The sequence below is a fragment of the Oikopleura dioica genome, chromosome PAR (genome assembly GCF_907165135.1).
Source record: "Oikopleura dioica chromosome PAR, OKI2018_I68_1.0, whole genome shotgun sequence".
Taxonomy (NCBI): Eukaryota; Metazoa; Chordata; class Appendicularia; order Copelata; family Oikopleuridae; genus Oikopleura; species Oikopleura dioica.
The window spans coordinates 14,951,992-14,979,808 of record NC_137293.1 but is presented as its reverse complement, the minus strand read 5'-3'; the positions used below and the strand labels follow the sequence as shown (position 1 = coordinate 14,979,808).

At 41.6% G+C, this 27,817-nt stretch overlaps 11 protein-coding genes across 11 annotated transcripts; 6 read left to right on the top strand and 5 right to left on the bottom strand.

Moving 5' to 3' along the window:
* Window positions 1-762: 762 nt before the first annotated feature.
* Window positions 763-2,161, top strand: LOC145703432 (putative RNA/DNA demethylase ALKBH6). The gene is made up of 3 exons (XM_081780789.1): window positions 763-906; window positions 954-1,250; window positions 1,317-2,161. The coding sequence occupies exons 1-3, from the start codon at window positions 777-779 to the stop codon at window positions 1,562-1,564; spliced, it is 675 nt and encodes a 224-aa protein (XP_081636915.1). The 5' UTR covers window positions 763-776; the 3' UTR covers window positions 1,565-2,161.
* Window positions 2,162-2,168: 7 nt separating this feature from the next.
* Window positions 2,169-6,761, top strand: LOC145703425 (2-oxoglutarate dehydrogenase complex component E1-like). Its single transcript, XM_081780782.1, has 12 exons — window positions 2,169-2,277; window positions 2,324-2,471; window positions 2,565-2,865; window positions 2,911-3,383; window positions 3,948-4,090; window positions 4,134-5,066; window positions 5,110-5,332; window positions 5,376-5,531; window positions 5,573-5,745; window positions 5,791-5,907; window positions 5,951-6,154; window positions 6,198-6,761. Exons 1-12 carry the CDS (start codon window positions 2,197-2,199, stop codon window positions 6,270-6,272), a joined length of 3,027 nt encoding a protein of 1,008 aa, XP_081636908.1. The 5' UTR covers window positions 2,169-2,196; the 3' UTR covers window positions 6,273-6,761.
* Window positions 6,762-6,771: 10 nt separating this feature from the next.
* On the bottom strand, window positions 6,772-8,202 carry LOC145703430 (beta-1,3-galactosyltransferase bre-2-like). Its single transcript, XM_081780786.1, has 3 exons — window positions 7,380-8,202; window positions 7,020-7,336; window positions 6,772-6,975 (listed from the first exon to the last, which is right to left on the bottom strand). Exons 1-3 carry the CDS (start codon window positions 7,914-7,916, stop codon window positions 6,783-6,785), a joined length of 1,047 nt encoding a protein of 348 aa, XP_081636912.1. The 5' UTR covers window positions 7,917-8,202; the 3' UTR covers window positions 6,772-6,782.
* Window positions 6,929-10,312, top strand: LOC145703428 (uncharacterized). Its single transcript, XM_081780784.1, has 2 exons — window positions 6,929-10,126; window positions 10,172-10,312. Exons 1-2 carry the CDS (start codon window positions 8,186-8,188, stop codon window positions 10,217-10,219), a joined length of 1,989 nt encoding a protein of 662 aa, XP_081636910.1. The 5' UTR covers window positions 6,929-8,185; the 3' UTR covers window positions 10,220-10,312.
* A 338-nt stretch (window positions 10,313-10,650) lies between these two features.
* On the top strand, window positions 10,651-12,024 carry LOC145703433 (uncharacterized). Its single transcript, XM_081780790.1, has 3 exons — window positions 10,651-10,916; window positions 11,401-11,538; window positions 11,585-12,024. The coding sequence occupies exons 1-3, from the start codon at window positions 10,734-10,736 to the stop codon at window positions 11,681-11,683; spliced, it is 420 nt and encodes a 139-aa protein (XP_081636916.1). The 5' UTR covers window positions 10,651-10,733; the 3' UTR covers window positions 11,684-12,024.
* Window positions 12,025-12,029: 5 nt separating this feature from the next.
* On the bottom strand, window positions 12,030-17,881 carry LOC145703426 (coiled-coil domain-containing protein 81-like). The gene is made up of 16 exons (XM_081780783.1): window positions 17,650-17,881; window positions 17,355-17,402; window positions 17,205-17,307; window positions 16,775-16,959; window positions 16,515-16,715; window positions 16,403-16,440; window positions 16,270-16,307; window positions 13,766-13,908; window positions 13,462-13,687; window positions 13,264-13,419; window positions 13,114-13,219; window positions 12,905-13,074; window positions 12,643-12,862; window positions 12,521-12,600; window positions 12,310-12,474; window positions 12,030-12,265 (listed from the first exon to the last, which is right to left on the bottom strand). Exons 1-16 carry the CDS (start codon window positions 17,663-17,665, stop codon window positions 12,166-12,168), a joined length of 1,995 nt encoding a protein of 664 aa, XP_081636909.1. The 5' UTR covers window positions 17,666-17,881; the 3' UTR covers window positions 12,030-12,165.
* Window positions 17,882-19,070: 1,189 nt separating this feature from the next.
* Window positions 19,071-20,189, top strand: LOC145704024 (uncharacterized). Its single transcript, XM_081781447.1, has 4 exons — window positions 19,071-19,238; window positions 19,282-19,571; window positions 19,613-19,842; window positions 19,884-20,189. The coding sequence occupies exons 1-4, from the start codon at window positions 19,163-19,165 to the stop codon at window positions 20,134-20,136; spliced, it is 849 nt and encodes a 282-aa protein (XP_081637573.1). The 5' UTR covers window positions 19,071-19,162; the 3' UTR covers window positions 20,137-20,189.
* Window positions 20,190-20,214: 25 nt separating this feature from the next.
* On the bottom strand, window positions 20,215-23,756 carry LOC145704025 (WW domain-containing oxidoreductase-like). The gene is made up of 4 exons (XM_081781449.1): window positions 23,355-23,756; window positions 20,831-20,922; window positions 20,490-20,791; window positions 20,215-20,441 (listed from the first exon to the last, which is right to left on the bottom strand). The coding sequence occupies exons 1-4, from the start codon at window positions 23,754-23,756 to the stop codon at window positions 20,269-20,271; spliced, it is 969 nt and encodes a 322-aa protein (XP_081637575.1). The 3' UTR covers window positions 20,215-20,268.
* Window positions 20,959-23,352, top strand: LOC145704007 (uncharacterized). Its single transcript, XM_081781426.1, has 5 exons — window positions 20,959-21,148; window positions 21,188-21,380; window positions 21,426-21,538; window positions 21,577-21,853; window positions 21,897-23,352. The coding sequence occupies exons 1-5, from the start codon at window positions 20,999-21,001 to the stop codon at window positions 23,336-23,338; spliced, it is 2,175 nt and encodes a 724-aa protein (XP_081637552.1). The 5' UTR covers window positions 20,959-20,998; the 3' UTR covers window positions 23,339-23,352.
* A 42-nt stretch (window positions 23,757-23,798) lies between the features above and the next one.
* Window positions 23,799-25,891, bottom strand: LOC145704008 (FAS-associated factor 2-like). Its single transcript, XM_081781427.1, has 10 exons — window positions 25,687-25,891; window positions 25,543-25,643; window positions 25,347-25,500; window positions 25,099-25,305; window positions 24,952-25,054; window positions 24,677-24,910; window positions 24,526-24,634; window positions 24,241-24,479; window positions 24,064-24,198; window positions 23,799-23,991 (listed from the first exon to the last, which is right to left on the bottom strand). The coding sequence occupies exons 1-10, from the start codon at window positions 25,855-25,857 to the stop codon at window positions 23,936-23,938; spliced, it is 1,509 nt and encodes a 502-aa protein (XP_081637553.1). The 5' UTR covers window positions 25,858-25,891; the 3' UTR covers window positions 23,799-23,935.
* LOC145704011 (XK-related protein 6-like) lies at window positions 25,884-27,803 on the bottom strand. Its single transcript, XM_081781431.1, has 7 exons — window positions 27,678-27,803; window positions 27,319-27,634; window positions 27,077-27,277; window positions 26,871-27,033; window positions 26,746-26,831; window positions 26,431-26,698; window positions 25,884-26,385 (listed from the first exon to the last, which is right to left on the bottom strand). Exons 1-7 carry the CDS (start codon window positions 27,761-27,763, stop codon window positions 26,072-26,074), a joined length of 1,434 nt encoding a protein of 477 aa, XP_081637557.1. The 5' UTR covers window positions 27,764-27,803; the 3' UTR covers window positions 25,884-26,071.
* Between the last annotated feature and the right edge of the window lie 14 nt (window positions 27,804-27,817).

The following is a 27,817-nucleotide window of genomic DNA, read 5'->3' as shown; positions in this document are numbered from 1 at the left end:
AATTTTGATTTTGAAAGAGAGAAAGTGTTGTATTTCCAAGCTGTTACAGTTCAGGAATAACAGGAAGCTTATCAAGATAATTTCAAAAAAATTCTTTCAGGCATGAAAATCCTGAAAAAACTGCGGGTGTAGGTCAATAGAGCTCGCTGAGACGAGTCGATTGCTACCTCTTGCTCCGAAAAACTCAAAGATTTTCGGCCCCTACGAGTGATAAGAAGGTCTCTTATCAAAAATTTTGATTCCAGCGCCGTTTTTGTTCTAGAATAGCAGGAATCACGTGTGACCCCGGAAAATGATCCTCATGATCGGCTCTATTGACAGGCGAAGTTTCTGACCTTCATCATTTGTCCCGCCGAGTTTATCAGCAAAAATACCGAATTTCCATGCATTTTGTTGTAGCTGCACGTTCCTAATTTTCGGCCCATTTTCAGTCCCATTTTTCCGCAAACGGTTTTTGCTGATAAACTCGGCGGGACAAATGATGAAGGTCAGAAACTTCGCCTGTCAATAGAGCCGATCATGAGGATCATTTTCCGGGGTCACACGTGATTCCTGCTATTCTAGAACAAAACGGCGCTGGAATCAAAATTTTTGATAAGAGACCTTCTTATCACTCGTAGGGGCCGAAAATCTTTGAGTTTTTCGGAGCAAGAGGTAGCAATCGACTCGTCTCAGCGAGCTCTATTGACCTACACCCGCAGTTTTTTCAGGATTTTCATGCCTGAAAGAATTTTTTTGAAATTATCCATGATCTTTATGAATAATCCCTTTCAAGAATGGAGTGGTCTGTGCCAGGTTTCTCCTACATCCCGAATTTCCTACCTTCTGAAGAAGAAAAAGACCTCTTTCAAAAAGCTTCAAAAGGCCGCTGGACAAAATTGGCAAACCGAAGGCTTCAAAAAATCGGTAACCAGGAGCATCATCAAGTTCAACTTCATGAATCCACTTCTGAGGTGGGACAGTTCCTGACGATGGCAGGCCGATGATCAGAACGCCCTTTCCCGAATATCTTCAAAAAGTTAAGTCGAAAATCGAAGATTTTCTTCAACTTGAAGGTCAAAGAAAGAAGTTTCAAATAGAAATAGTGGAAGAAATGAACCATGTTCTTATCAACGAATATTTACCGGGGCAGGGAATCATGGCGCATACCGATGGACCGGCTTATTCTTCTGTGGTCGCGACGATTTCGACCGGATCTGGACAGATTTTGAATATAAGAAAGAAGCAAAACAAGGAGCTACTGTATTCTGGTAAGTTTTTGTTTCTTTCTTTCCCTTCAAAGGCGCTATTTTCTGCAGCTATTCAATTGCGTCTAGTTTATCTTGAACCTGGCGCACTGAGCATCCTCCACGGGCGTCTCTACAACGAGCTCCATGAAATCGAAGAAAACCTATCCGACGACATCTCTTCCGTCTCCAACTTCTCCTGCCTCTCCTGCCCTCCTGAAAATGACAACTTCATTCTCCCCCGACAAACGCGAATTTCATTCACTTTCCGCAACGTCCGTTCAACTCGCTCCTTGCCCAAATCATTCCTCAAATCGCTCAACCTTACTATCACCTAAACTTTAAGCTAGCATTAGTAACGTAATCGTAGATTCTAGAACATCAACAGTGATTTTTTGTTGATTGAATGCGTCACTTTGCCCAATCAGAGAAAGGGACGCAGCGGCTGATCGCTCTTTTTTGTGCTCATCCTATTTTTTTATCGACAAGTAAAGGTAATCAACGCTAATACGTAGCTCGAAATAACCAATTTTAACCAGAAACCATAAAAGTTACTTTTAATATTTTCAACTGTTTGAGTCTTGCTTTCATCCTTATCCCTTGTTCTGATAAGAATCGCGCCTTATCACCTGCGGGTGATCCCAGTTCCTTTACGTATCTTTCTAGCCACTAATTCTTTTTCAAAGATCATTTTTTTCCCTAGAGAAATCAACCTAATGAGCAGTTTCTTATATTTCTGTATCCACTCATGAGTGTTCAATTCACCGGTGCATTTTTAATAAAATTCAACTTATTCTTCATTTAGCGGGTCAGCGGGTTTGTTTACTAGAATTTTCACGATCAAATAGTAACAGACCAGTTTTACGAGAGCGCAAATGACTCACGAATTCTTGCGTCAGACAGACACATATGTGCTATTCTCATAAGAATTTTCCGCCGAAATTTGAAATTTACGAAAATTGTTTTTAGAATGATGAAGGGGAAAGCGGGGAAAGTGATACGGCAGTTGACCCGGTCGAATACAAATGTCGCTGCCTCCGTCGCTTCAAAGGTACATATGATTACTTTCTTTCAGTCTTATGATCGATTTTTTCTAGTCCGAGTCCTTCGCTAATGGAACTAGCGCTGGATACATCGAAGAAATGTACTTGACCTGGATGGAAGACCCCAACTCAGTTCACCCAAGCTGGAACGCTTACTTCAAACAGGTTCAAAAGGGTGCTCCTCTCGGCGCTGCCTATCAGGAATGGGTTGATATTTTTCTTTTCTTTTGTACTCTTCCTTGAATTCTACTGCATTTCTAAAGTTCTAACGGTTAGAATCTAACCCACTGACAGGCGCCCCCTTCCATCACCACCGGAGCTGTTTACAAAATCGAAGGATCCGTCGGAGGCGCCGCCGAATCCTCTGGCGACATCAGCAAAAATGTGGAACAGTACATCGCCCTTGAAAACCTCATCCGAGCCTACCAAGTCAGAGGTCACTTCAAGGCCAACCTCGACCCTCTCGGAATCAGCGAGGGTCCAAAGTCTTTTGCCATCACTGAAGCCGAAGATGCTGCTCGACTTACCGTCCCTGACATCTTGGCCGGAGCTGACGATAAAGTTTTCAACCTTCCAGAAAAGTGTCACGTTGGACGGTAAGCAAATTACCTTTTATTGATATCTCAAGTGTTTCTTTTCAGAGAAGGCGAAACTTCCCTCCCTCTCAGCGAAATTAAAAACCGCTTGGAAGCTGCTTACTGCGGGTCCATCGGTGTCGAATTCATGCACATCACCAGCCAGGACCAGAAAGAATGGATCCGACGAAAGTTCGAAAACCCCGAAGCACGAAGAATCACTCCAGAAGAACAGAAGCTCACTCTTGAGCGACTCGTCCGATCGACGAAATTCGAAGAGTTTTTGGCAAAGAAGTGGGTTTCTGAAAAGCGATTCGGTCTTGAAGGTCTCGAAATGATCATTCCTTGCATGAAGACTTTGATCGACACTCTTACTCAACTCGGCGGACGATCGTACGTCATGGGAATGCCCCATCGAGGCCGTCTCAATGTTCTGGCTAACATTATCCGAAAAGATCTCGACCAGATCTTCTGCCAATTCGACCCCAAGCTCGAACCCACCGACGTCGGCCAGTCTGGCGACGTCAAATATCATCTCGGTAAGTTCTTCCAATATTTTCTTCGTCTAACGAATCATCATGCATGGAGAAAAAACGCTTAATTCACCTTTTCCATTTAAATAGGAGCATCAGTCGAACAAGAAATAAACTCTGAAGAGGGTAAATGACAGAAATGATCGGTGAATATTTACCAGATATAACTGGTGACGTATTTGTAGATACCTTTCACTACCAGTTCTGTAGATAGATAGAACGCTACCTAGTCTGGCTGTTGTGAAAGGGATTTACTGGGACGGGTGTTCTAAAATTGCATCATGATTTTTGGTGTTTTCTGTCACTCGGTGAACATTCCCGGTGAGTCAATTTCCAACCGGAACTTGATCATCATCATTCTTATCAATCTCCTTTTTTGGCACATTTCTCACGCTTATCGCTCGCTTATCATCTTGGACATATGTTGCAGACTTATGTTCAAGAAGATTTTACGCTCTGCTTACGCACGAACTGCTCTAATGCTCGTATTGACCTGATCATGATTGCAATTTGCGAAATAGCAATGAATAAGCTCTAACGCACTTATTAAACCCGCTAACTTGAGTTTAGGTATGTCCCACGAAACTATCAACCACGCTTCCAAGGAACTCATCAACGTCTCGCTCTGTGCCAACCCATCACATCTTGAAGCAGTCGATCCCATTGTTGTTGGCAAGTGCAAGGCCGAACAGTTCTACAGAAATGATGACGAGGTAATTTATAAAAATACTCATTCAATATCTTATTCCTTACTAGGGTAAAACTGTCATTCCAATGCTTCTCCACGGTGACGCTGCTTTCGCTGGACAGGGTGTCGTCTACGAGACTCTTCACTTGAGCCATCTTCCTTTCTATTCCGTCGGTGGTGCCATCCATCTCGTGTGCAACAACCAGATCGGTTTCACCACTGATCCTCGACACTCCCGAGCCTCTCCTTACTGTACCGACGTTGGCCGAGTCGTCAATGCCCCTATCTTCCACGTCAACGCTGACGATCCCGATGCCGTTGTCTACGTCTCCAAGGTCGCCGCTGAATTCCGACAGACCTTCAATACCGACGTTGTCATTGATTTGATCGGTTACCGACGACACGGTCACAACGAAATCGACGAGCCCATGTTCACCCAGCCACGAATGTACCAGGCCATCAAGAAGCACAAGAACGTCCTCGACAAGTACGGCGACTCCCTCAAGGAACAAGGCGTCGTCGACGATGGAGACATTCAGGAGCTCATCGCTCAGTATGAGAAGATCTGCGAAGATGCTCTCGCCAAAGCCAAGACGGAAACTAAACTCGAGTTCCGACACTGGCTCGACTCCCCATGGAAGGGATTCTTCAAGGACGACCAGGGAACCTGGGTTGCCGAGAAGCTTCCCGATACTGGTGTTCCAATGGAGACTCTTCAGCGCATTTCCGACGCCATCTCTGTCCCACCAGCAGATATCACCCTTCACGGCGGTCTCAAGCGAGTCTTGAAGGGACGAGCCGGCCTTGCCAGCACTAAGACTGCTGACTGGGCAATGGGCGAGTCTTTCGGTTACGGCTCTCTTCTTATGGATGGAAACCATGTCCGACTCTCTGGCCAAGATGTTGAGCGAGGAACCTTCTCTCATAGACATCACGTTCTTCATTGCCAGAAGAAAGATAAGGGAATCTACCTTCCGATGTCCAACCTCTCCGAGGACCAGGTAAACCGCAATCTATACTCTACATTTCTAGTAGATAAACTAGGGCAAATATACCGTCTGCAACTCTGCACTCTCTGAGTACGGTGTTCTTGGATTCGAGCTCGGCTACTCAATGGTCAACCCTAACTCTCACGTTATCTGGGAGGCCCAGTTCGGTGATTTCGCCAACACTGCTCAGTGCATCATCGATCAGTTCCTTTCATCTGGACAGACCAAGTGGGTCCGACAGTGTGGTCTTACCATGCAGCTTCCTCACGGTTACGAAGGTTAGTAATAGCATTTTAAACCGTTTTGAAACAATTTCACAAGGTATGGGACCCGAGCACTCCTCTTGCCGAATCGAACGATTCTTGCAAATGCAGAACGACGATCCCGATCTTTTCCCCAGCGACTGGAAGGAAGCTGACTTCGGCATCAAGCAGCTTTACGACGCCAACTGGATTATTTGCAACCCAACTACTCCAGGTAAAGCTTCCCAATAAAATCTTTCTTCAATAAAATTCTAGCCAACGTCATGCACGTCCATCGACGACAGATCGCTCTTCCATTCCGAAAGCCGCTCATTCTCATGACTCCCAAATCTCTTCTTCGACTTCCAGAAGCTCGATCTGAATGGTCAGAAATGGGCCCTGGCACACAGTACAGACGACTCATCGGTGAAGAAGGTGCTGCCTCCAAGGTAAAATAATACCCTTAATTCGTAATTTAACTCAATGCCATTCAGAACCCAGATAACGTCAAGCGACTGATGTTCTGCTCTGGAAAGGTCTACTACGATCTCGTCAAGGAGCGAGCTGCCCGAGGCTTCGAAAACGACATCGCTATTGCTCGAGTTGAACAGGTATTTCTAGCTTTGATAAATCAATAGCTACTTGTTCTAATAGGTCGCTCCATTCCCATACGATCTCGTCATTCCCGAGCTCGAGAAATACAAGAACGCTGAAGTCTACTGGGTCCAGGAAGAGCACAAGAACATGGGTTTCTACGACTTCTGCAAGCCTAGACTGCGAACTGCATCCAACTGGTCCCGCCGAGTCCACTACGCTGGCCGAGACTCCGCCGCCTCCGCCGCTGCTGGTTCCAAACAAGTAAGATTTCAGCCAAATTTGCAAAAGCTATTTTGCGTTTCAGGTTCACAAGATCGAGCAGGACAAGTTCATGAACGACGCTTTCCGAAAGGGTGCCAAGGGTCGATTGTACAAATAAGCCACCTATTCTATCACTTACAAAGTACTGATTCCTTTCACAAAGAAAAACTGTTGTCCTTAAAGCTTGTGTGTTCCCTTTTCTCACCTCCGTTCCTGTTGTTCAATAATTTATTAAAATAATGCACCTACATGCACAAACCTCCCTCTCTTCCCTTACGTTCAACAAAAAAACCTTTCTAAAAATCCAACTACTAAAAATTTTGCCTGTTTTGTGTCTGAGGAAAAAAAACTGAAACTCTTATTTATTCGGCCATTCGTTGTTTTGGCCCCGCAATTCATTGTAGCCCACAGTAACTGGTATCAGCTAATCAAAGTAAAAATACAAACTGTGCGTACTAAGCTGTAAAAAATATACATCTTCAAATCATCGAAAAAACATGTTTTGAAGCAGAAATTCCTTATTCTATTCATCAGTAGTTGTAGTCACTAACGACACTAATCGCTAAATGTCACTAGCGTGCGAATTATAATAAATTTTCTTATAAAACTTTCGAGCATTTGTTTATTGTTAGGTACTAGGAACAGGCTTGTAATTCATCAATTTTTTGAGCTGGGGCAAGTTGTTTTTCAAGTGGCGGCAGTGAATTCTTTCAGGATTGAATTTAGCCTTCGTCAGTGGTTCTTTGAGTTTGGCCTTCAGTCTTACGATTCCGCTGAAGAAAACGTCTTCGACCGGGATTGCTTCCAGCCAGTTTGTTTTGCTGAATTACCTTATTCGGAAGGAAATGTCAATGGATTTTTATACCTTGCAGTTTTGGCAATTTTCATAGCAGCGTCACCCCTCATAAACGTGCATGGGCCATCAACCCATGTTGGCCATTTATCTGGCTCCCAAATCGTCGTGTTCACGACTAACTTCGTCTTCTCTGACCAGGGCCCTCTTGGAGATCCTCGCCGCATGTTCCCGTAGATTTGATTTAGTGCTTTTGAATCTTGTAGAGTTTTCCGAATAGGTTCTACTGCGAACCAAGTGTCGTCGTCGATGAGAAGGAAGTATTTAGGAGGCGAATGGCAGGATGCAAGGTATTCATAAGCAACTTTGGTCTTCAAAGGAAGATTTTTCTGAAGAGGAAAAATTAAGGTCGTCAATGAAGCTCGAACTTACGTAAGAATCCTGGAGATTTCCAAAAACCATGTCTTTGTTGTTATCATATTCCTTCTCAAGAATTGCTTCTCCGATGAGAAATTTATACTCCATGCTGAATCTCTTCATCATTCTCCTCAAATACTGGCGGTGAACTTGACGAAAATTGAAATTTCCTGGTGCTGAATTGATGAGAACGAGAAACTCAGAGCCTTTACATCTTGGCCCGCTAAATCCGACTGTCCAAGGTCGATCTTTTTGCCAAAAACGAGGGAGCTGGTTCACGTGAGTTCCGTCAATTATTGGAATAATTTCCTTGAGGATTTTGGGTTCTTCTTTCTTTTTCACCACTTTCTCTTCTAGTTTTATTTCTGATTTTTTGTCAAATGAATTTTGTTTCAGCAACTGCTCCTTATAATTTTCATAGTTACTTTCTTTCTTCAATTCATGCTCTACCAGCGCTTTGAAAATAACTTCATTTCTCGTCAACTGCGTCAGCAAAAGTATCAAAGCAACAAGAAAAAATATTCGACAATTATAAGAGCGGCCACTTTTCATTTGAAAATTTTAACTTTTATCTTTTCAGCCTGAGATGCCGGTTTTTCGCTCAGCTGAACGTTTATCTTTTGTTTATGCTTGATTGGAGGGATCATAAAAGCTTTAGACTTTACGAGGGCGGAAGATTCTTTTTTTCCGAAAAGCTGACTGTTTGCACTTTAACCCTTTGTTCTAGTTAGACCCGTGTACATTCAAGATCATCAAATTACATTCTTAAATGATTTGATCTGAATCTTATAAGAAAATAAGGCGCTCAAAGGATTGAGAATATGAAGCGAACTTTAGAAGTAAGGATTAAATCTTTGCTATATAAGAGCAATGAAGCAACTGAGTTTACTTATAGAGGGAACAAGGCAATGAAAATTTACCTTTTTCTGCCATTATTTGGCAGCTTGATTCAAGCGGACTTTCTTGATTTTTGGAGAGAGAGTAATCTTTTTGCTTACCGAATTCGCTTCTCTTTCACAAGAAAACGCCCCGGAAATTTTAAACTGTTTTGGAGACATTACGAAGAAATCAAAAATGTTTTGAAGTTTTATCAAAGCGACGGATTATGTGAGTCGACGATTACTTCTCCGACATACAAGGCAGTGACCTTCGATGCTGTTTTTGACAAGACAGCCAGCGTAGGAGAAAATGTGTATGCTTTTGCGGATTTGCTGGATCGTTGGACAACATCATACGCGTGTGTGGAAGATTCTAGCGGTGAAGCCTACATGAAAATTTTACAATCAATTCAAGCACTGTTCAAGATTTCCAGGAGAAAAATCAACCAAGATCAAGATGTTTCCTACCACGTTTCAAAAAACAAAATGACTTACGATCAAGCACGAGCTTACTGTTTTGTCAAAAATATGTGGCTCGCTAATCCTAAGGACTATGATGAAGCTGCTGGTCTTATAAAAGGTATAACAATCGGGAGCAACGTTTGGTTTGATTCTTGGCGAAAGACTGAAGGCGAATGCTATGCTCAAGAGTTATTCGGGATCGATCGAGGCTACGGTTGGAGAGATGGACCCAAAGACTGTAATAACAAGTTCTACGCAATATGCCAGAATGGACAGATTCATGATAAAACTCTTTGCGATGTCGACCCATGCGCTGGACATGAAAGCTGCGAGATCTTCGTTAACGGATGCCCCGTAAGCCCGGTGAAAAATACTCAAGTAGCTAAAGTCTCTGCTGCCATCAACTACAAAGTTTCCGCTGACGTTTTCTGCGATCATAGCATGCCGAAGGATGGTCAGTGGAAGCAAATTCTTCATGTTTCCGGCGGAAATGATTACGGCTCAGCCGGCGATAGAACATTCGCCATATATAGAACTCGCTGGGCTCCATATAAAAATCTCATTATCGGCGTCAATGACCCAAACGGCATCAATTTAGCTGGAGCTTCTCATCACACTCAGGAAAAAGAGTTTGAGTGCACTGACGGATCCTGGAATAATTACTCTGTAGAGGTTCGCCAAGTTGTTGATTCGCCATCAAATCTTCATTATTCTGTACGCGTTGATGGTGTAGGGATCATTGACGGCACATATGACATAAGTGACGCCAAGACAACTGGTGAGCTTTCTGCCTGGGTTTCCGACCCCTGGTGGCCGAGTGGATCGTCGTACAGTGTTCGAAATTTCTACTTTCAAAGATTTGAGGACACGCCTCTCTGTGCAACTAATCCATGTGCTGGACTTGAAAGCTGCGTGTCTATCGTCGATGGCTGCGCCATTGCCCCTTCGCAGAATAATCTTCTTGCAACTCTCTCCGCAACAGTTAACTACAAATTCTCTGCTGACGTTCTCTGTGACAAGTCTAATGACATCAACGCGTCAATTGCCGAAAAATGGAGCCTTATCTTCCGAGTCACTGCAGGTGGAAACAACCAAGTTGTTGGCGACCGCACTTTTGGCCTCTGGCGCATGCCACTCGACAATCAGTACTACTTCAGCGTTACTGATCCATATAGAACTTGGTATCAGTATAGATTCTATCCAACAACGTGCACGCAAGGCGAGTGGAATACCTTCTCAGTGGAAGTCCGACAAATCGACGCTAGCTCAAGATTGCAGTATATTGTTTCGATCGATGGTGTTCAACAACACGTAGGCACATATGACCAAAGTGATACAAAAACGTCTGGAGAACTTTATGCGTACGTTGGAGGCCCAATAGTTACTAACTATCACGTTCGCAACTTCTTCTACCAAACATTTGTAAGACTCTTACAAATTATAACTTTCAAATCATTTCATTTTTAGCCAACAGAAACAACAACAACGACAACGATAACTACAACCAATATATAAATTATTATTTTTAATAATTTATGTGAGACCTACCTTTCATATTAATGAAATTCTACAATAAAAAAACTTGGAAAAAATAATAGTCATTTATGATTCATAAAGCATTTTTATCAGAAAAAAACATTGAAAATAAATTTGAATGAAAAAATTGAAAAATTTTCACGCAAATTCGCCTGAAATAAATTTAAAAATAAACAGGTCATGTCATTTTTATCTAAGTACGTCTGTACTCCGAAGCTGATAAGGATCTGAGCTACGTTGAGTACAATATTGTAGTGATATTTAGCGATTATGGAAAGTGTGCTTACATGTACAAAATTGTACTATATCCCCACGGATTGGACCACGCTAGAATTGTGGAGAAATGGACGAATGATAGGATACGGTATCTCTCGAAAAGCGCCCGCGGCAGGAAACCATTCGCACTGCTCGTCACCCATTTTTCTAGCGCTCGTCTGATAGATCCACAAAGCCCAGAAACCGTTTTTTATAAAAAGAGAATAACAAAGAAGAGATGAAGCAGGCTCCTTGCAATGGCGATTTGTTCTTTGCGCCGACAGATGGAGACATCATCTGTACTGGAATAGCAGACGCTTCAGGAATCGTACCGGGAACAACGTGCAAGATTATCTGTACTGCTGCATATGCAACGCCAGATGTTATCACGTGCCAAACTGGTGGATGGGACACAGAATTGGTAAGTGTTATGTTTTGACATACTAAAAGGGAGGATAAGAGAGGGGCTAAATGATGTAGCACGTACAAGATTGTGTATCTTTTTTGCCATTTTGATAGCTTGATATATTTATAGAATACATTCTATTCAATTTCATGATGAAATAATGATTACACAATATAAAGAACTGATCGCTTTTCAGAATTTTTTTGTTAATTTTAGAATTGATAGCCGCTGAAAATTCTGCTTCTTAAAAATTTGTTTTTCTTTTATGAAATATGGTAATTCTCTTTTGTACAGGAGAGACACCCTTAATTTTAGAGGCATTGTTGCTCGTTGTGCAAATTTTTGCATATATACGTCAACGTTTCTCTGTCTATAATTTCGTTCACTCTACTTTTAGCGGTGTTTTGTCCCAAAATATAATTTTATAAAAATAACCTCTTAGCCCTTTTAACATTTACATGTTCTTGTAAGATTAATTTTGTTAATCCATGCAATTAAGGACATGGCAACTTGTGACGCCACGAAAGGAGGTCTCGGTCCAACTGCACAAATTGGTCTAATTCTCTTCGTTCTCGCAAGTCTCTGCGCTGGAACTTTTCTCTATCAGAAATTCAAAAGAAAAACGAAGTCGCCGACGGTAAAATAAGCAATGGTTTTATAGAATACTCACGGTTTTTATTCAGAGGGGCCTAAATTTGCCGGAGACGTTCCCGCATGGGATCGCGAGCGCACCACCGGAATGGGCAAAGACGGCTTCGACAATCTTCAAACCGTCGACTTAGGCTCCTGGACTCCTCTTCCGCACCCCAAGAATCGCCCAGAAAAAGGATATCACCCAGCTGGCGCGGGTATCCATGACTTCATGGGAACCTGCACGATTGGAACCGTAAGCCAAAACCCGAAGCTGGGTGATTGGAAGGAAGACCCGAAAAATCTAGCATAAATCGCTTCAGAACACAAAATACTTTGCCCATAATTTTCATATGCCCATCATGGTCAATTCTTTACAGAAAGCATTAAGACTTTTCTCCTTCAATTATTTCAAGACCAAAATCAAGGAGCCGAGGTCCCTAATGTTTCTATTCAAAAAAGTTCATAAATGCTCAATAAAATAAAAAGAAAATGCACACACTTTTGTCGTTTTATTGGAAAAATATACTGTTTTATGTATAAAAGTTAGGTTTGGAATAATACAAATTTAGTTGTTGTGAAGAAAATTTCGCATAAGAGAATATAAAATATCATCAGCACTAGAAAATCGCGCCTAGACGACGATTCTTGAGCCTGGGACGTAGTAGGACTCTTTCCAGATGTTTGTTTGCCCAGCTCGTTGGTTAGGTGCTCTTTTGCACTGACCACAGCGTCTGAAAATATTTTGATAACGAGCATTCTTATTTTAGTCTAGTACCTGTAATGGTCGAGCTGCTCGGTAACAGTAATCTTTTCAGGAATTCCAACTTTCTCTTCAAACTCGCGCTCCCTCTTTTGCATATGCAAATCGGCCCAATTATTTTCGAGATCTTTTCTGATGCTGACTTTGTGCTTTCCTCGTCTAAGGGTGTCATTTTCAAGACTAAAAGGAGTCGATAAGAAAATTTTCTTTCGGTTGACTTTCTTACTCAGTCTTGGTTCTTTTGAGCATCATAATTTCAGCTTGACGGCTTCTATCAATAGATGCTTTTCGCGCGGTCATATGACGCTAGAATTAAAGTAGAAGACAATTTGAAAAGGAGCAACTTACTTGATGAATATTGAAATTATCACTTGCGAAAAGACGGTTTCTTTCTTTGATTTTCTCGAGTTTTTCTTTGTTGAGATCATGTTTTCCAAAGACTTTGCCATCAGAATAAGCTCTTGGAAGTTGTGGCTCTCTCGTTGAAATTTGATATTGATAAGTTGCATGAAGCTTGTTTTTGTTTTCCTGCTTTTCTCGCCAGAATTCTTCTCTTTCTCTTGCGATTCTATGGGAAATTATTTTGTGTTGACGGGAATTTCTAGCTTACTCTTCAGCAAGTTGCAGTTGGTAGACTTTTTCGATCAGTTTCTTGTCTTTCTGTGTTTTGTTCTTCCTTGATTCCCTCAAGTTAATCTGACCGGTTAGTTCTCCAGCGACGAGCTTGTGGCCGACTGATTTGTGTGGCGTGAGAGGTCGTTCTCGCATCACATAACTCGCCTAGAATATGTTCGAGAGGGCTTTTAGGTTTTTGCTTACATGAGGAAGTGGATGTTGGTTTTCGATCTTTCGCTTTTCGTTGACAAACTGTCCCTCTTCGAAATTGTATGACGAGTATTCTTTGTTGATTTGCCTCTGCTCTTGCCTAGAAAGGAAAGTTGAGAAGCTGATAGAAATAAGATTTTTTACATTTTGACTTTGTCCAGCCGAATAGACTCCTCTGCCAATTTCTGCTCCGCATCGAGCAAGATCTTTGCCATCTTTTTATCCTCCTCTTCCTCCAATTTGCGCGTGTACACGGGCACGTTACGTTCTGCTCGCTGGGTGCAAACGTAGCACATTTCCCTAAAATGTTATCTTCATAGCTTTTTTGCATAATCTCTTTACTTTTGGCATTTCTTCTCGTGACACTGCTTTGACAGCTCCTTTTGCTTTTGAGCGACCATTCTGTGATAAGAGACTCGAGTTGGATATTCTCGTGAACGAAAATCCAGGGATCGAACGAATCTTGAAGAGTCCCATTTTGACTTAGCTTCGGAAAACTGCGGTCGCTCGAGAACCTGAGGGCGCTCTGATAGAACTGGCTGGGCGATGGAAACGCGCTTGATAGGAGCTTTTTGGGTTTTTTATTGCGGTTGATGGCCATCAACTTGATTGTCTGTTTCCATGTTCATTCAAAAAAAACCCTTGCCTGGTTCTTCGACCGGTGGTGGAGAAAACTCCTTTGGTGGGCTTTCTTTTGGCGCTTCAGTGACAACAGGTGGTTGAGGCTCAGCAGGTCGCTCAATTTCTACTTCTGCCGCATTTTCCCGGGTTGTGGACATAGAAGAAACACTTAATTTATCATCGTTATTTTCATCTTCATCAACTTCCTGGTCGATTCCAGCATCAGCTGGATCTTCGGATTCAATGGGATTTTCGGTATTTTCGGACTTTTCTTTCTCCCCTTCGTTTGCTTCATTTTCATTTTCAGGGAAATCAGAGTTCAGAACTGTTATTTGGTCAATTTCCGAGGCATCCTCTGATGGGAGTTCTTTTATAAATTTTGAAGGATCAGACAGAACAATTCCGCATTGAAACGACGTAAAAGGTCGTCCGGCAAAAGATGGTGGCTTATTTTTATCTCAGAAAATGTAAATTTCTTGTTTGGATTTTCAATTGTATCTGAGTCAAATCTTTGTTTCTTCCTTGATTCAAGAAGTGGGTAAGAAAAGGGTGTTTGTTTTCTGCTAGTTTTTGCGCTCGCCAAGCCATAGCGCGATGCTATTCTGTTCAGGTGACCAGATGTAACCGGTCGTCTGATCATGTGACTTGGCCGGTCGCGGTCGAAATCTGGACTCATGCATTCTTGAACCTCGGGGCCGAAAAGATAGAGGCTGGTTTCGATAGGACCGAGTCTTTTTATTTCTCTTATTATGAGTTGAAAATCGAAAACTTTTTCAAATTAGATAGATGATTTTCTCAAACTCAAATCTTCGCCCTTGACAGTATTTTCTCCAGTCGGTATTAGGTCTTTGCTCTTGACGTAGAGCCCCGGGAACCTCTCCAATAGATAATGACACCGCCGATTGAAGTCTCTTTGTCGGTATCATAATTGTGAAAAAATAATTATCTGTAATTATTGGCAATAATTTATTGCTCTCCCGGCAGCTTCCTCTCTCTTGAAGCACGCTTCTCAAAAAGGGCGAAATTCAATCCACGGAGTAACAATTGGCCGGGTAAATTACTGTTTGTATCGACTCTACTGTACCTCCCACATTATGGAACTCATCACTCAAAGTGGAGGCTCAAGTGGTTATTTTTCCCTATCGAAGATTTTCGCTTACTAATCAAGGACGATGACTTGAGTTTTGAAAAAAACTGGTGTGTTCAGGAGCGAGAAAAGGTATTTGAACTCTTGAGAGCAATATACAATATCTTTCCTTACCACGGGGTTCGAAAAACAAAGATGACATGGGCAGGTGTGCATCTGTCTGAGAATCAGAAAAATAAACAGAAAGATGCAATACTCTGAAAGTGAACTCTGTTTATTACTCTCTATAAACATATGGCAATCTTTACGGCCGTGGAATTTGAAGTGATGGAGTTATATTTTGCAATTCAAAGAAAAGCGCTTGTACCTTGCTGATTTTGTAGAGAGCCTGTACCTAGAGTCACTGTATCTCACAACAGGCTTGGAGGAGGGCATCCAAAATGATCTGGAATGGCGAAGATCGGTATAATTACGCCGCAGAGTGGCATGCCCTTCATCGAATTGATGACGCTTGTGGAAAACGGGTTTATTCAGGTTATGGAATTCGGGCTAGACGCAAGTTCCAAATTTGCATCAAATGAGCGGTGATTAAAATCGAAACCTTCAAATTATAACTTTCGATTTAGTGTCATTTTTTATTTATGTGTCATATTTAAATATCTCGGTTTCAACATGCTAATACTTGGAAATAAATCATAAAAATTAGGCTCGATGGCCCCTAATCCTAACCCTAACCTCGACCCTAACTATAACCCTAGCCCTGACCCATATTATATGGGCCATTTTCACTAGAATCAAAATTACTGACACTCAAAGTTTTGGAACTATCCTTGTAATTAAACGCTGTATCATGTGATCTCTGATATGTTGTCTCCATGATCGAAAATCTCTTTACAGTACAGTTCTACTGTATTCAGTTCCACTTTCAATTCTTCTTTTCAACTCGGTTTCCCACCGGGCCAAATAAAAAAAAGGAAATAAAGAAAAAAGTTAAAATAAATCAACTTGTATCAAAGGGCAGAAAGAGTAGTCCGCGGCTGCTGTTAAAACACAAGCACACGGTGGAGCCTTTCCAGCTACAGTCTTTCTGCTTTTTTGACTATTTGCAGAACTGGAAAGCATTTACGGGGCGGCCTTTTATCTTTGCAAACTGCGCAATTAGCTACTTTCTTACAAGAACGGAAAAATTATCGACCTCTTGCTTCGCTTATGATACTTCTTTGACTGTTGCCATTTCCTTATCATAGGAAGAAAGCTCATAAAGGGAGTCCCCTTCGTTGCAAGCTAAAACATAGCATATACAAAAAAACCCGGAAGCGATCAGTTACGTCCACCGGACGCCACTTTAGGGAGATGATATTTGAAGATCATTTCACGAACTCTTGAAATATACCGAAAATCACATGGAAACTCTCTCAGCGTCTAGTAATGCAGTTACTTACCACTTGTCGTCGAGGTCGGATTTGGACTTTTGGGGCATCTGTGGCTTATGAAAAGGTTCAAAATGCTTTATCGGAAATTTCGATAATCAAAATCGATGTCTAACTGACTGAGCAATAAAATTTATATTTGAACTTTTTCCTGAAATTCTGTCTCTACTGACTGCGAGACGACTAAATAAGAAACATAACTTTATTTTATACTCCTCTTGAATCAACATTCTTTTGAAGTTAATAACTGTACTTGCCTGGGAGCGTGTATTCACGACGAAAATGAACTGTTTTCTTTGTCGGAGCGAATTCGAAGAGTTCCACGACTTTTCCCGTGAAAATTGCTCGCACGACATCGTCTTTGAGATGAATCGTGAGGACATCGGTGATGGTGAAATTGGCACGTTGTTTTTCTGCGAACTTCTTCCAAAAAGCCATTACTAGCTCGTTGATGACCACTTATCAATTCAACGTCAGTTACTGTCAAATTACGTATGCTAATAACGAAGCAACCTACATTCCGCAATGTCACGAGTTGTGTTCGCTTCAGACGCGATTTCAGCGAAATTAACTGGCTGGTTCTTTTGATAAGACGTAAACGGTCGACCGTATTTGATGCCATAATGCTGGGATTGTTTTTCGTCCAAGATGAAAGTTGGTTTGGTGATGCTCAAATTCCTTCTGCCAACGTCAAGATTCAAGCTAAAAAAGAAGAAAGAAGATGAACTTTTGATCAAATAAAGGATTTTAAATTTGACAAAACAATCTATTTATAAACATGTAACAAGATGCCCGTCCAAAAAGTAGTTGATTAAACATAGACCTAACATGAACTGTCAATTACGCCTAAGAATATCACTCCGAGATAGTCAATTTTCTAACCCTAACCCTAACTGTATATTTCGTCTGGGTTCCAACTCTCATAAATAAGCTGAAACATGTCTTACCTTTTGACAGTGATTATTCCCAAATTTTTGACCTTGACTCCGACTTGTTCCGTAAGTTGCTTTAGGATGTGTTCACAAAAGGCGGCCCAAACACGCTCTACGTCTGAATGGATTTTTTTCCTCGAGAGCATACTTGAAACCGGAACTTACCGTCGATTAAAATGTTCTTTATTGACGAATGCTTGTCTTCCCTTGCGGCTTGTAAATGTTGACAAATATAGTGAGTAGTAAAATCCCTACTGTATAGAAATATGAAGTTCTTTGTCTCGTTACTATTGACTTTTTTGCGACTATCTGCTACTGATACGTTCAGGGGGAGTATTGGCAAATGTCACTTGACATTGTATCTCTGATTTCCTATCATTACCGCATAAAGAAGATTAAAATTTGCTACCTAGTTACCGAAGAAAATCCCATCTTAGAAGGCTTACTTTTCAACATTGACCTTGAAGATGTTCCATCGTTCAAATCTTTCCTTCTTCTTCTTCTTCCTCTACCTCAGATCTCTCTCAAATCTTCTAAAGCTTCTTCGGAAGCACCATGCAGCTGACAATAATGATTATTTCAGAAGAGCAAACTCGTCCGGGCAACGAATCAAACTCTCTTCTGAAATAAATCTAAACAAACGTTTTCCTCTTCACGCCGTTCAAGTCCCGCTGAGATGTTCTTGAACTGAGACAGAGACTCTTTTCAGCAGTGAGCACTTGAACTTGAGATTTGATTTGATTAGACAGAGTGGCAGGTAGATTTTTATGGAATCAGCTTGAAACTCTCGACTCAAATTTCAGTCAAATATTGAAAATGAAATTCAGAGCTTCTTATTGGTCTAAATCGAAAATGCAGGCTTCTTATTGGACAATATAAAAACTTCTCTACCGGATGCACTTTATTGTCAAAAAATTGCTAAAAAGTCAAAACTTGTCAGAAAAAATCTCTTGACCTTGTGAAATCTGACTTTCTGGGCGCCTTTCTTGTCCCATTCAAATAATCGTGACAACAAAAGAAACACGCCACGTTCCCTTCTCTGCATTATGCTTTAACCACCTAAACGGCTAACCCTAAGCAAACTCTTTTTATCTTGAATTAGTGAACTTGACAAAAATTATCTTCAGGAGGAAGTTTACACTTGAAAATCAAAATTTATTAAACAGTTAAATTTTTTCTAGCAAAATTTGAAACGAAAATAACCCTCTTAGAAACCACCAAGCTTACAGTTATGAGTGCCAGTATCGCATTTGCGGCGTTATACAAACAGAATAATCTCCCAATATTTGTGCTTCTGTAAAACTATATTTTTTCTCTCAGTGTCGTTCCTTTGCTTTTCTCTCTGGAATAAAGGAAGGAGGCACGTAATTGGATTAGTAAGAACAATTCTTGAATTCTGTTCTTACCAAGAAACAAAAACGAGCACCAAACTCACCTTGTTCAAATTTACTTTCATAATTTGACTGTCAGATTGATCAATATCACGGACAATAAATCAACAAGGCTGGAAATCATCTACTGAACTAAATTCAATTTTAAAATTCTTGATGAACTTTCTTCAGACTTCAAAAGATGAACATTTAAAATCCACGAATTATGCATATTTTCATCAAAATAAGTGTCCCCGATTTCACGGCCTTCACGCTTTATCCGGTAGTTATGCAATTAACAGCGATTCCGGTTTTCTTCGGTTCTAATTTAGAGAGCAGCCCCAGACCATTTTCTTGATTCTACGCTACACGTGTTTTCGGATAATCCTCAATTCGCCTCGCCCAAATCAATCGCCCCATTTCATCCTGATTTGTCAACTCCTGGTCCTACCAGTGACACCTAGTGGTCAGCGTTAGAATCCGCTTTTATCGCCTTCAAATGAACTCATTTGAATAATTTATTAACTATAAAAACTCGAGCTGCTGTTCAGGACTGTCCATTTTTTGAAGAATTTGAATTTGCAAAATTTTTTTTTCTGAAACATGAAAATCGCATCCGCAATTTTAGCCTCTACCCTGGCTCAAGATTTCACCACGACAACTGGTCTCGGTCTTCTTGGTAAGTATTTTTGTCGTTGAAAAAGTGCTCATTACTTGGATAGAGAGAGGCAAGAAAAAGAAGGCAGCAAAATATGCAGCTACTTCGTACGCTCCAGAAACAACAACAGAAACCACCACTACTCCTGGCTACAATCCTTATGCACCTGGTGGAGGATCATCTGGAGGTTCTGGAGGATCCGCTTCTTACGGAGACCCCCACTTTCATATTGAGGGACTCTCCGCTGATCAGCCAGACATTTGCTTCGACTACAATCTCGAGCCTGGAAAAGAAATGGTCCTCATCGATCACCCGAGCTTCAGAGTTGGAGGAGAGCTTTTCAAGCCGAACGAGGTAGGAACAACCACTATCGACAGCTTTTGACAAAAATTAAGGCCGAGAAAGGCATCTATTTCCGCAACCTAAAAATCACTACCCACGGGCGAAACTCTCTTTACATCGACGCTACCGGCTGGAAATTCGACTCAAGAATAACTGCCGAGCCCGAGTTCGACTGGTTCACTGGCGCAATGAAATACGGCGACTTCGTCACTTTTGATTACCAAAAACTTCCTAAGGGATACAAAATGTCTTTCGTAACCCTTGGTGGCGGTCCCACATTCCTGTAAGAAAAATTATTGAAAACAGAATTCAAAAACTTTCTAGGATCGAGATTGGAAGCGTTCACGGAAACGTCAACTTCAAGCTCATGGAGCACAAGTTTGCAGATGAACCGGCTACAACTGGCGTTCTCGGGCGATTCCTCAGATCTGGAGCCTACGAGGTAATTTCAGCCGATGGAGAGACCGGAACTTTTGTTGCGAATGGCGATGCATATGATGTTTCATTTCACCAACATGCAAGAAATAAGAACTGTTGGGTTGTCAAGGATGCTGATATCAAGAAAATCTTGGGATAAAGCAAATAAAAGCATATCGCCTGTTTATAAATAAAATGCCAAATATAATAACATCTCATGAGCGATTTTTTATTTTTTTTTATTTGAAGAATTCGAATCATTTTGGTAATCACAGGTTTTGCAGTTCTAAAATCATGCTTGTATAAAGTCGGCGCAAAGTTTTTTGGAAAGGAGTTCCAGCTGAAGGGAGTTGTCATCGTTGATTGCAGGAGCGATCGGCTCACAAGGAGCGCAGTTGTTCCAATAAACACCAGTGAATTCCGCAGTGGTGGGGTGGCAGAGGGCGTATAGTTGTGTTGCGGCACCTTCAGAACTACCAATTATGATATCGATTGAATGAAAGAAGACGCTACCTTGAGAGACAGATTTCGTGAAAGGACTTGCAAGAGCAAAGAGAAGCTTCCATCCCCACCATCTTCGTTGAATACCAGTTCGAACCATGTTACCCGGGTGAACAGAGTGAACGACAACATGACGCTCGGCTAACTTCGACGCAAGATAATGCATGTGTAGAACGTTGCAGTATTTTGAGCGATTATACTGGAGAACACTGAAGTAGTTTTCCTTCGGGCACGAAAGCTGGGAGAGATTTATCGTAGCCATTTTAGGTTGGCGATGGCTTTCGGAAGAAAGAATGACCAGTCGAGCAGGATTGCTATGGCGAAATTAACAGGGTTCAACTTTGAGTTCTTACCTTCGAGTTGAGTTTTCCGCTAGTTTATCCATTAGCAAATGTGCAAATAACCAGTGACTCAGGTGGTTGATAGCAAAGTGCGACTCGTATCCCTGAGCTTCACATTGGTTTGAATTCTGCGTACTATTTACAGATTTTCCCTTTAGTGTAATTTCCTGAGATAGGAGCATGCAAATATGTAAGACAAACTGTCTTGATTTAAATTCACGAGAGCAGGCCTTACACATTCTATACTCAATCATGCATTTGTTGAAATACTTTTTGCTTTATAATTCTGCAGAAGGCTCGAATGGAACCGATTGTTTGGAAGTACTCAAGGTAACTTTGAAGAGAAACCCGAAAATCAAGACCTTGTAGTATGAAAATCCACTCGGTGATTTTCAAAATTGCCCAGAAATGAGATGTAGCGAGAATTATGCATGTGCTGTAAATGATTGTAATGGATATGCGTGTTCATTGCCCGATCAATGTGCTGAACACGGGTTAATTTACTCTGAGTTTCATCCCTCATCGGACTTGACCAACAATAATAATCACGTTACAAATGAAGGTAAGAAGATTTTATAGACGCGAAATAAAGCAACGTCTTCCTCAGGCCAAGGCTATTACTGCAGCGAGTCGCCTGTATTGAAATGCCAGTTTGATGCAGATGGATTCGGACTTTTCGTCACCAAAAAGCCTATCAAAAGAGATGAGTCTTTCGGAAAGGTTTGAAGCTTAAAAGTGACAAGAAATATAGTTTGTAGGATGACCGAGTCATGGCGCTCATTTCCAAATCTGAACATCAACAATTCATTGACGTCCCCCCTTTCAAGCGATTCGGAAAATCTTCATGCATCGGAATCGAGGACACTTATGGGCATTGGCATTTCAATTTGAATCAGATTCAGCTCAACGATGACTGTAAAGAGATGTTTGACTTTAGCTATGTAAGCGATTCGCAAAATAAACAGTGGGTCCACATTGACTTTGCTATCGGATATGATGACCTTTTTGCGAGCATTGGTGGCGAGCCTGTTCCAGGTAGAAGCTTAATTGGCTTAAAAATTAAGCAATTCATTCCTAGGGCAAATTTCGTATGGTCGATCAGACATCTACACCTGCCGATTGCTCGCCGAAGATTGGGATAGCGGTTGGGACTTGGGCACTGGAGGAAGACCTCCATATGAACACATCGTCGATGATACAGTGATTCCCTTCGATTTTGGACTTTACATAGATCGTGAATATACCCAAAGATGGAGTGGCCAGCCCATTGACTTATCCGAAGGCAGCCAGTTCACGAATCTATACGTGCAAATTGAACACGGGCTTTCATCTGGAGACGAGCTTGGCAATCATCTACTGCACATTACTGAGTGCACGGCTTACATAAACAAGTTCAACGAAACCACTCTTGAGTATGAAGTATTCAACGAGTTTGTCTTTCTCGACAATGGATGTCCGATGAAAGATACGAATCATATCTTGAAGATGAAAGAGAAACGAACAGAATGGACCACGAATGATAGAATGTTCAACAAAGATCAGTTTGTCTTCTATCCTTCATACTTTCCGGACGGGTCGTATCAGCTGAGTTATATGTGCAAATACGCTCTCTGCCCATCGGAAGCATTTCAGATTCAAGATAGCCCGGGCGGACAAGTGTGCCGACTCTCACAAGAAGAATCAAGAGTCGAATCATGTGATGATAGATATGACAATTTATTCTTGTCACGATCGACTGGAGGAGAATATGACCGGTCTGACGAATTCAAAAAGAAAGTCGACTTTCAATTTACAAAAGGCATCACACCTGCTCCATCAGAACATTGTGAAGATAAGATTCTCTTTGACACAGACTACGATTTGGAAATCAGTGTAAGGCTACGCGACAAAAATACTGGAGAGATTAATGATTGGGATGGAAAATTGCTGAGACCGGAAATCGAGAGCGACTTCTTTATGGAAATCTCGAATAAGTTTGAGCCTGAAAGTGAGCTAAAATATAACATTATGCATCTGGACTCCTGTCGAACAACTTCATATGCTTATTCGAGGGAAGACCCATACAACACGAATTACTGGCGATATGAAGAAATTGACGAGGAGTTTATAAAGGATGGTTGCCTTTTGTATCCGGAGTTCGTCTTGTCTGGGCAGTATGCCAGTAAACGTTTCGAGATGACATCGAATCGAACTGACTATTCTACAAATGAGATTATGCTGAAGAGAGAACAATTTCTTCTCCCAAACATATTCAGTCCTCGCGGAAATGGAAGTGGCTCGATGAACGTTACAGTGACTTGTGATGTCCGGCTTTGCACTTCAGATAGCTTCAATGGTAACTCTGCTTGCAAACTGAGCAAAGAAGAGCACTGCAGAGCTAGATATGATCAAATTTCGACTGAAACTCAACGCTGCCCTCATCAAATAAGCAAGATTAAAACAGTGTCTGCTTTTATGCTGCATGATAATGCGTCTTCTCTTTTGCTTAGCTTGCCAGTTATTCTCTTCTTGCTACTGTAAATAAACCGCTTCAAACCGTTCCAGAAAGTTTGTATTCACTACCAAACCAACCAGCATTCAAGAGCAAGCCATCCAGCTGGCGATTCCTTGAAAGAAAATCCTCAGCCGCAGCTTTGACCTGTGCAAGATCCATCTGATCCATGACAAGGAAGTCAAAAGTATCAGCGTCTATTTCCGAACCGAGCTCCTCTCTCAAAGATTTGATTGTCTCCCTCGCCCGGTCGCCTGATCTAGCTGTGATCGTCACTTTTCCTCCCTTAGCTGCGATCATTTTCGCCGAGTAAAAGCCGAGACCGGTAGTTGCTCCAGTGACAATATACCTCTTGCCACTCAAATCCACATCCCTGAGCACCTCTTCCGATGTCGAGTGCCCATCGAATTTCGCCTTGAAACTGGGCAAAATATTTCCAGCCTGCATTCTGGACGAAAACATTTTGCTTGTACTTTTGTTTTTTCTATCCTTTATATTTTATGTTTACAGAAAATTAAAAAGTGCTTGTTTGGACAAAATAAGGTAGCTTGAAGAAAAATCAAACACGAGAACAGTAAGCATTAAGAAAATTCTAAAAGAGAGGAAAATAATTTTCGAAGGTCAATCTAGTCACTTTCGTCTGATTCATCGTCATCGGAGGAGGAGAACAGTTCCACTGCCTTTTCGGGGGTTTTGTCAATTGCTTTTATTCAAAGAAAAATACCATTACGATGAAAATTAAAGACCCTTTCCTGAATCATGAGTTGATCATTGTTTTTAATTCCTAGTTCAGCAAGAGAGCGAGTTTCTGAAGGCGTTATTTTTCGAACTGGAAAGACTGTAGAAATAAAGCACTGCCCGGGCGAATCTTCCAGCGATTCGACATAAACTAAAGAAAGAGGTGATTTAGTTTCTCTTTAAACAAACTTACGGAAAATATCCGAAATCGGAGCATCCTCGACGAACTTTCTGATGAATTTAGAGCCGTTTGGAAGTTTGAATTGAAGACGAATGCCGTTTTCGGGCTCTGCCGCGAGATTGTTTCTTGCAGAAATCTTCCGATCTCGAGTTTCGGTCAATCGTCGTTGCGCAAGTTCTTTCTTTTCTTCCGCCTCTTGAGCTTTACGCTCTTCGGCTTCCTTTTTCAGTCGCGCTTCTTCAAGTCGCTTTCTACAAAAAATGGTAAGGATGAGATCTGACGAGTAGAGATTCTTACCGATCGGCTTCCATCGTTCTCTCAAATTCAGCATCTTGTTGTTCACGAAGAGAACGGTCCATTTGCCGGACTTGAGCCTCATGCCTGGCGGTTACCAGTTCGGCTTCGGCTGAAGGAAATGATAGACGATATTTCGTTGATTACGCCTTACCTCTTTCAACTTGAAGTTTCAAGTCCTCGACATCGATATTGTCAAGAGCTGTTCTCCAGATAATTGACTGCTGATCCTTGTGAAGCCCGAGAATCAGAACGCATGGAAAAATTGTCGCGCGAACTTGGTCAGCTGTTCTGACCGCTTCTGGACTCATGATATCGCAGCCCCAGAAGTCGATTCTACCAGATAATTCGGTATTCAACGTCACCAGAAGTTGCGCGAAATTATCACCTAAACTCATCAAACATCTTTTCAAAAAATGATTTGCGTACTCTTTTCAGTTTTTAATTCATTGGCGAGATAGACGATAACGGGTCTCAGATTTGATCTCACAGCGTTAACAGCGGCGTTGTATGGACATTTCATCCAAGTTATCTTTAAAGCAACTAGTAAATAAAGAAATCAAAGAAAGTAATTACTTCATCATATTTCTTGTTAAATTTAACAGCGAAATCGTCCACTTGCTGGGCAGGTGTCAACTCCGGGCCAAGATTTCGCCACCAAGAAGTAACTAACGAGAATGTATTTTTGACGATGGTCCAAGGCGATTTCACTGCGAGGCTCATAAAAGAGAAGATCATGGAAACAACAGTTCCAGAGGGTCTTCTTGCGACAGTTTGCGAGCTCTGATAAATATTAAAGGAAGAAATGGCTTTTAGTTGATTACCATCGATGTGACGGTCGGCTCAAGTTCTGGACCGATTGGAGGTGGAGGTGGAATATTACTGTCATCATCAGCCACCGCCATCGGAGGTCTCCGCCTTCTGATTTCGGGGTACTCCTCATCGTCGGATAGGTTGAGAATATTGCTATCATTGGAGCTAATTTCAAAGTTACTCGAAAATCAACAAAGAAAATTTTACCTCGTTCTAGCAACATTTTGAGGTGGATTATTCGTTTGAGAAGGGCTAGATGTCCCTGCTAATGAAGAATTAACGGCTCTGTCCAAATCCCAGTTATTTTCCTAAAATTAAATGAAAAGATCGTCATTGTGAAAAGCTTCGTACCCTTAGAACCCTAGCACACTCGTCTAAATCCTCATTTCCAGTCGACATAGAAAACGTCACGATTTGCTCTGTCTGCTCTGGCGTGACTTCGACTTCATGATTGTCCTCCGTCATTTGGGCGTTTTCCTCTGGCTCAGAAGAGTCAGGGGCCAAATCTGAGTTAGCCTCCATGTTAGTTGGTAAATGAACGGTGTAAATGCGTTATGTAACAGGTGTTTGTATTTTTGGAACTGAGGAAGGCATTGTTTGTCAAAAAGGCGTTGAAATAGTCACAATGGATCTAGAAAGAATGCAGAGAGGTGTAGGAATGAATGCAGGTAATGAGACAAGTGCAGGTAAAAGCTGGCAAGAATATAAAAATTTCAATTTGAATGTTGTAAGTGTTTTAATCACGCGTCATTGTGTTGTATTTCGTTTTCGATTTGCTGTTGTACGATTTGAGCGATTGTTTAGACGGCCGATTCCAATTCGTTGACGATTTTGATGAAGCGGCGCTGCTGACGATTGAAGAACGATTCTCTGATTCACGGACGATGGATAGGTTAGGCACAGTTTTCTTGCTCTTCTTTAGTGGAACAGGATTCATTGGGTTTTGTAAATGAGGATTTCTTTCGAGCGTTTGGAGACCGAATTTAGTCTGCATCTTGCGACGAAGAGTCGGGTATTCTGTCTCACTTGTTAGTTGTCGACTGCGTCCATCTAAAAATAAGATTCTAGGAAGAATTTAAAGTCGACAGTTTTTACCTATTTCGATCATTGAAACACTCTCCTCTTTCCTCCGTTTTCCCTTTTCTTTCAGCTTCGATTTTGAAGCCATCTTTTTGATCTTCGCCTTTGGATGCCAAACGACATAGTAGAAGACGCAAAATAGCAGCGCTAGAATGAAGGAAGCCACGATTATCGTGATCAGAAGTTCGTTGAAATTCTTGCCATGCGTTTGGCTGAGTTGGCCTGCTTTCGGATACCACAGACATAGCATTACTGCATTCTCGAGTAAAACGAGAATGTAATACTAGAAATCGATTACGCCTTCCGTTCTAAGAACCCTTCTAGTCTTACCTTGCACATATTTTCGCGACTGGGGCCTTCGCAAAGATGGAAGAAAAGAAATACTTGAAGAAACGCCATCACCATTTGAAAAAAGCCTAAAAATGATAAGGAAAGCGGAATATTTCTTGAGTTACCTTCAACGCAGGAATTCTGAGTGTCATGAAAGTTCGCACCAAGATAAATTTGCCAAATGATCATAAAGAGCCAATGGGTGAAAATCGGCACCAAGACGAAGAGCTTATAAGCGTAAGCGAAGAGCACAAGAGTCAAAATTCGAGAGGTAAATTCGAAGAAACGCTGAAAATTTTTCTTTATAAGTTGTAGATGACATTTTTCTTACCCAAAGAAAATAGAAGAAAACGCCCTTCTTGGTCATTTGCCCGGTTGTTTCTGGAGCTGCTTTTCGGAGAGCACGAGCGTAAGAAGCCATTCCCCAGGAAATTGAGACCATGGAAAATGTTGCGGAGACAAGAGCCGCCACCAAGGTCTTGTCTTCATCATCACCTGTTTTCGAAATAATAATATACATTTGAAGCATCAGCTAAATAATTGCTAAAGTCAACGGCAAGAAGAGAGAAATACCTGAGGAGCAGACTCTAAGATTCCCTCGATCAATCTCAACATAGAAACATCCGAAAGTGCTTCAGAGAATGTCCCCGTAAAGGTAGGTCTTTGATAACGAAGCGCATTGAAAGCTTGCCAGTAGCGCCACAGGGGACCGCAGCAGATGATGTGGAGAAAAATAACCATTGGGGAGGGTTTTCTCTGGTCTTCTACAAGCCAGTAAAGCGAGAAGAAGGCTACGATCCATCCAGGCACCAAGACGAGGAGCAGAGTGATAATTCCCCAGTAAAAGTGGTCATTTGTAAAGTAAAAGTACGCGACGACTATGTCCGTACTAAAATATGTCAAAAGCTGCCCCAGTTTGAAAATTTTCTCACCTTATATCACCAATGTAGGATAACGCGCTGAAAATTTGACCCAACGCCTCACAGGGATTAGTTTTGAAGACTGTGTGCCTCGCCATTCATTATAATTTACAATATTCGAGTCCGGCTTTCTTGAAGACTTAATAAGTCTT

Bases quoted from the DNA above. Each gene is read 5' to 3' on its own strand.
- LOC145703430 (XM_081780786.1), bottom strand. From the start codon at position 7,916: ATGAAAAGTGGCCGCTCTTATAATTGTCGAATATTTTTTCTTGTTGCT. The intron at 7,337-7,379 runs GTAAGTTCGAGC...TTTCCTCTTCAG, and splicing joins GAAATCTCCAGGATTCTTAC to AAAAATCTTCCTTTGAAGAC. The intron at 6,976-7,019 runs GTATAAAAATCC...AAGGTAATTCAG, and splicing joins AAAATTGCCAAAACTGCAAG to CAAAACAAACTGGCTGGAAG.
- LOC145704007 (XM_081781426.1), top strand. From the start codon at position 20,999: ATGCAAATATGTAAGACAAACTGTCTTGATTTAAATTCACGAGAGCAG. The intron at 21,381-21,425 runs GTAAGAAGATTT...CGTCTTCCTCAG, and splicing joins TAATCACGTTACAAATGAAG to GCCAAGGCTATTACTGCAGC. The intron at 21,539-21,576 runs GTTTGAAGCTTA...TATAGTTTGTAG, and splicing joins GAGATGAGTCTTTCGGAAAG to GATGACCGAGTCATGGCGCT.
- LOC145704008 (XM_081781427.1), bottom strand. From the start codon at position 25,857: ATGGAGGCTAACTCAGATTTGGCCCCTGACTCTTCTGAGCCAGAGGAA. The intron at 25,501-25,542 runs GTAAAATTTTCT...CTTTGAAATTAG, and splicing joins CAAAATGTTGCTAGAACGAG to CTCCAATGATAGCAATATTC. The intron at 24,199-24,240 runs GTAAGTTTGTTT...CTCTTTCTTTAG, and splicing joins TCCGATTTCGGATATTTTCC to TTTATGTCGAATCGCTGGAA.
- LOC145703433 (XM_081780790.1), top strand. From the start codon at position 10,734: ATGAAGCAGGCTCCTTGCAATGGCGATTTGTTCTTTGCGCCGACAGAT. The intron at 10,917-11,400 runs GTAAGTGTTATG...CATGCAATTAAG, and splicing joins GTGGATGGGACACAGAATTG to GACATGGCAACTTGTGACGC. The intron at 11,539-11,584 runs GTAAAATAAGCA...GTTTTTATTCAG, and splicing joins GAAAAACGAAGTCGCCGACG to AGGGGCCTAAATTTGCCGGA.
- LOC145703432 (XM_081780789.1), top strand. From the start codon at position 777: ATGGAGTGGTCTGTGCCAGGTTTCTCCTACATCCCGAATTTCCTACCT. The intron at 907-953 runs GTAACCAGGAGC...TCCACTTCTGAG, and splicing joins CCGAAGGCTTCAAAAAATCG to GTGGGACAGTTCCTGACGAT. The intron at 1,251-1,316 runs GTAAGTTTTTGT...AATTGCGTCTAG, and splicing joins CAAGGAGCTACTGTATTCTG to TTTATCTTGAACCTGGCGCA.
- LOC145704024 (XM_081781447.1), top strand. From the start codon at position 19,163: ATGAAAATCGCATCCGCAATTTTAGCCTCTACCCTGGCTCAAGATTTC. The intron at 19,572-19,612 runs GTAGGAACAACC...ACAAAAATTAAG, and splicing joins AGCTTTTCAAGCCGAACGAG to GCCGAGAAAGGCATCTATTT. The intron at 19,843-19,883 runs GTAAGAAAAATT...AAAACTTTCTAG, and splicing joins GGTGGCGGTCCCACATTCCT to GATCGAGATTGGAAGCGTTC.
- LOC145704011 (XM_081781431.1), bottom strand. From the start codon at position 27,763: ATGGCGAGGCACACAGTCTTCAAAACTAATCCCTGTGAGGCGTTGGGT. The intron at 26,699-26,745 runs GTAAGACTAGAA...ATCGATTTCTAG, and splicing joins GTCGCGAAAATATGTGCAAG to TATTACATTCTCGTTTTACT. The intron at 26,386-26,430 runs GTAAAAACTGTC...TCTTATTTTTAG, and splicing joins TGTTTCAATGATCGAAATAG to ATGGACGCAGTCGACAACTA.
- LOC145703426 (XM_081780783.1), bottom strand. The intron at 13,909-16,269 runs GTAAGTAACTGC...TGATAAATTAAG, and splicing joins TCCGACCTCGACGACAAGTG to TGTTTCTTCTATGTCCACAA. The intron at 12,475-12,520 runs GTAAGAAAGTCA...GACTCCTTTTAG, and splicing joins CTCAAAAGAACCAAGACTGA to TCTTGAAAATGACACCCTTA.
- LOC145703425 (XM_081780782.1), top strand. From the start codon at position 2,197: ATGATGAAGGGGAAAGCGGGGAAAGTGATACGGCAGTTGACCCGGTCG. The intron at 4,091-4,133 runs GTAATTTATAAA...ATTCCTTACTAG, and splicing joins TCTACAGAAATGATGACGAG to GGTAAAACTGTCATTCCAAT. The intron at 5,532-5,572 runs GTAAAGCTTCCC...ATAAAATTCTAG, and splicing joins TTGCAACCCAACTACTCCAG to CCAACGTCATGCACGTCCAT.
- LOC145704025 (XM_081781449.1), bottom strand. From the start codon at position 23,756: ATGCAGGCTGGAAATATTTTGCCCAGTTTCAAGGCGAAATTCGATGGG. The intron at 20,923-23,354 runs GTTTGAAGCGGT...TGTGAAGCTCAG, and splicing joins AATACAAACTTTCTGGAACG to GGATACGAGTCGCACTTTGC. The intron at 20,792-20,830 runs GTAAGAACTCAA...ATTTCGCCATAG, and splicing joins GCGGAAAACTCAACTCGAAG to CAATCCTGCTCGACTGGTCA.
- LOC145703428 (XM_081780784.1), top strand. From the start codon at position 8,186: ATGAAGCGAACTTTAGAAGTAAGGATTAAATCTTTGCTATATAAGAGC. The intron at 10,127-10,171 runs GTAAGACTCTTA...TTTCATTTTTAG, and splicing joins ACTTCTTCTACCAAACATTT to CCAACAGAAACAACAACAAC.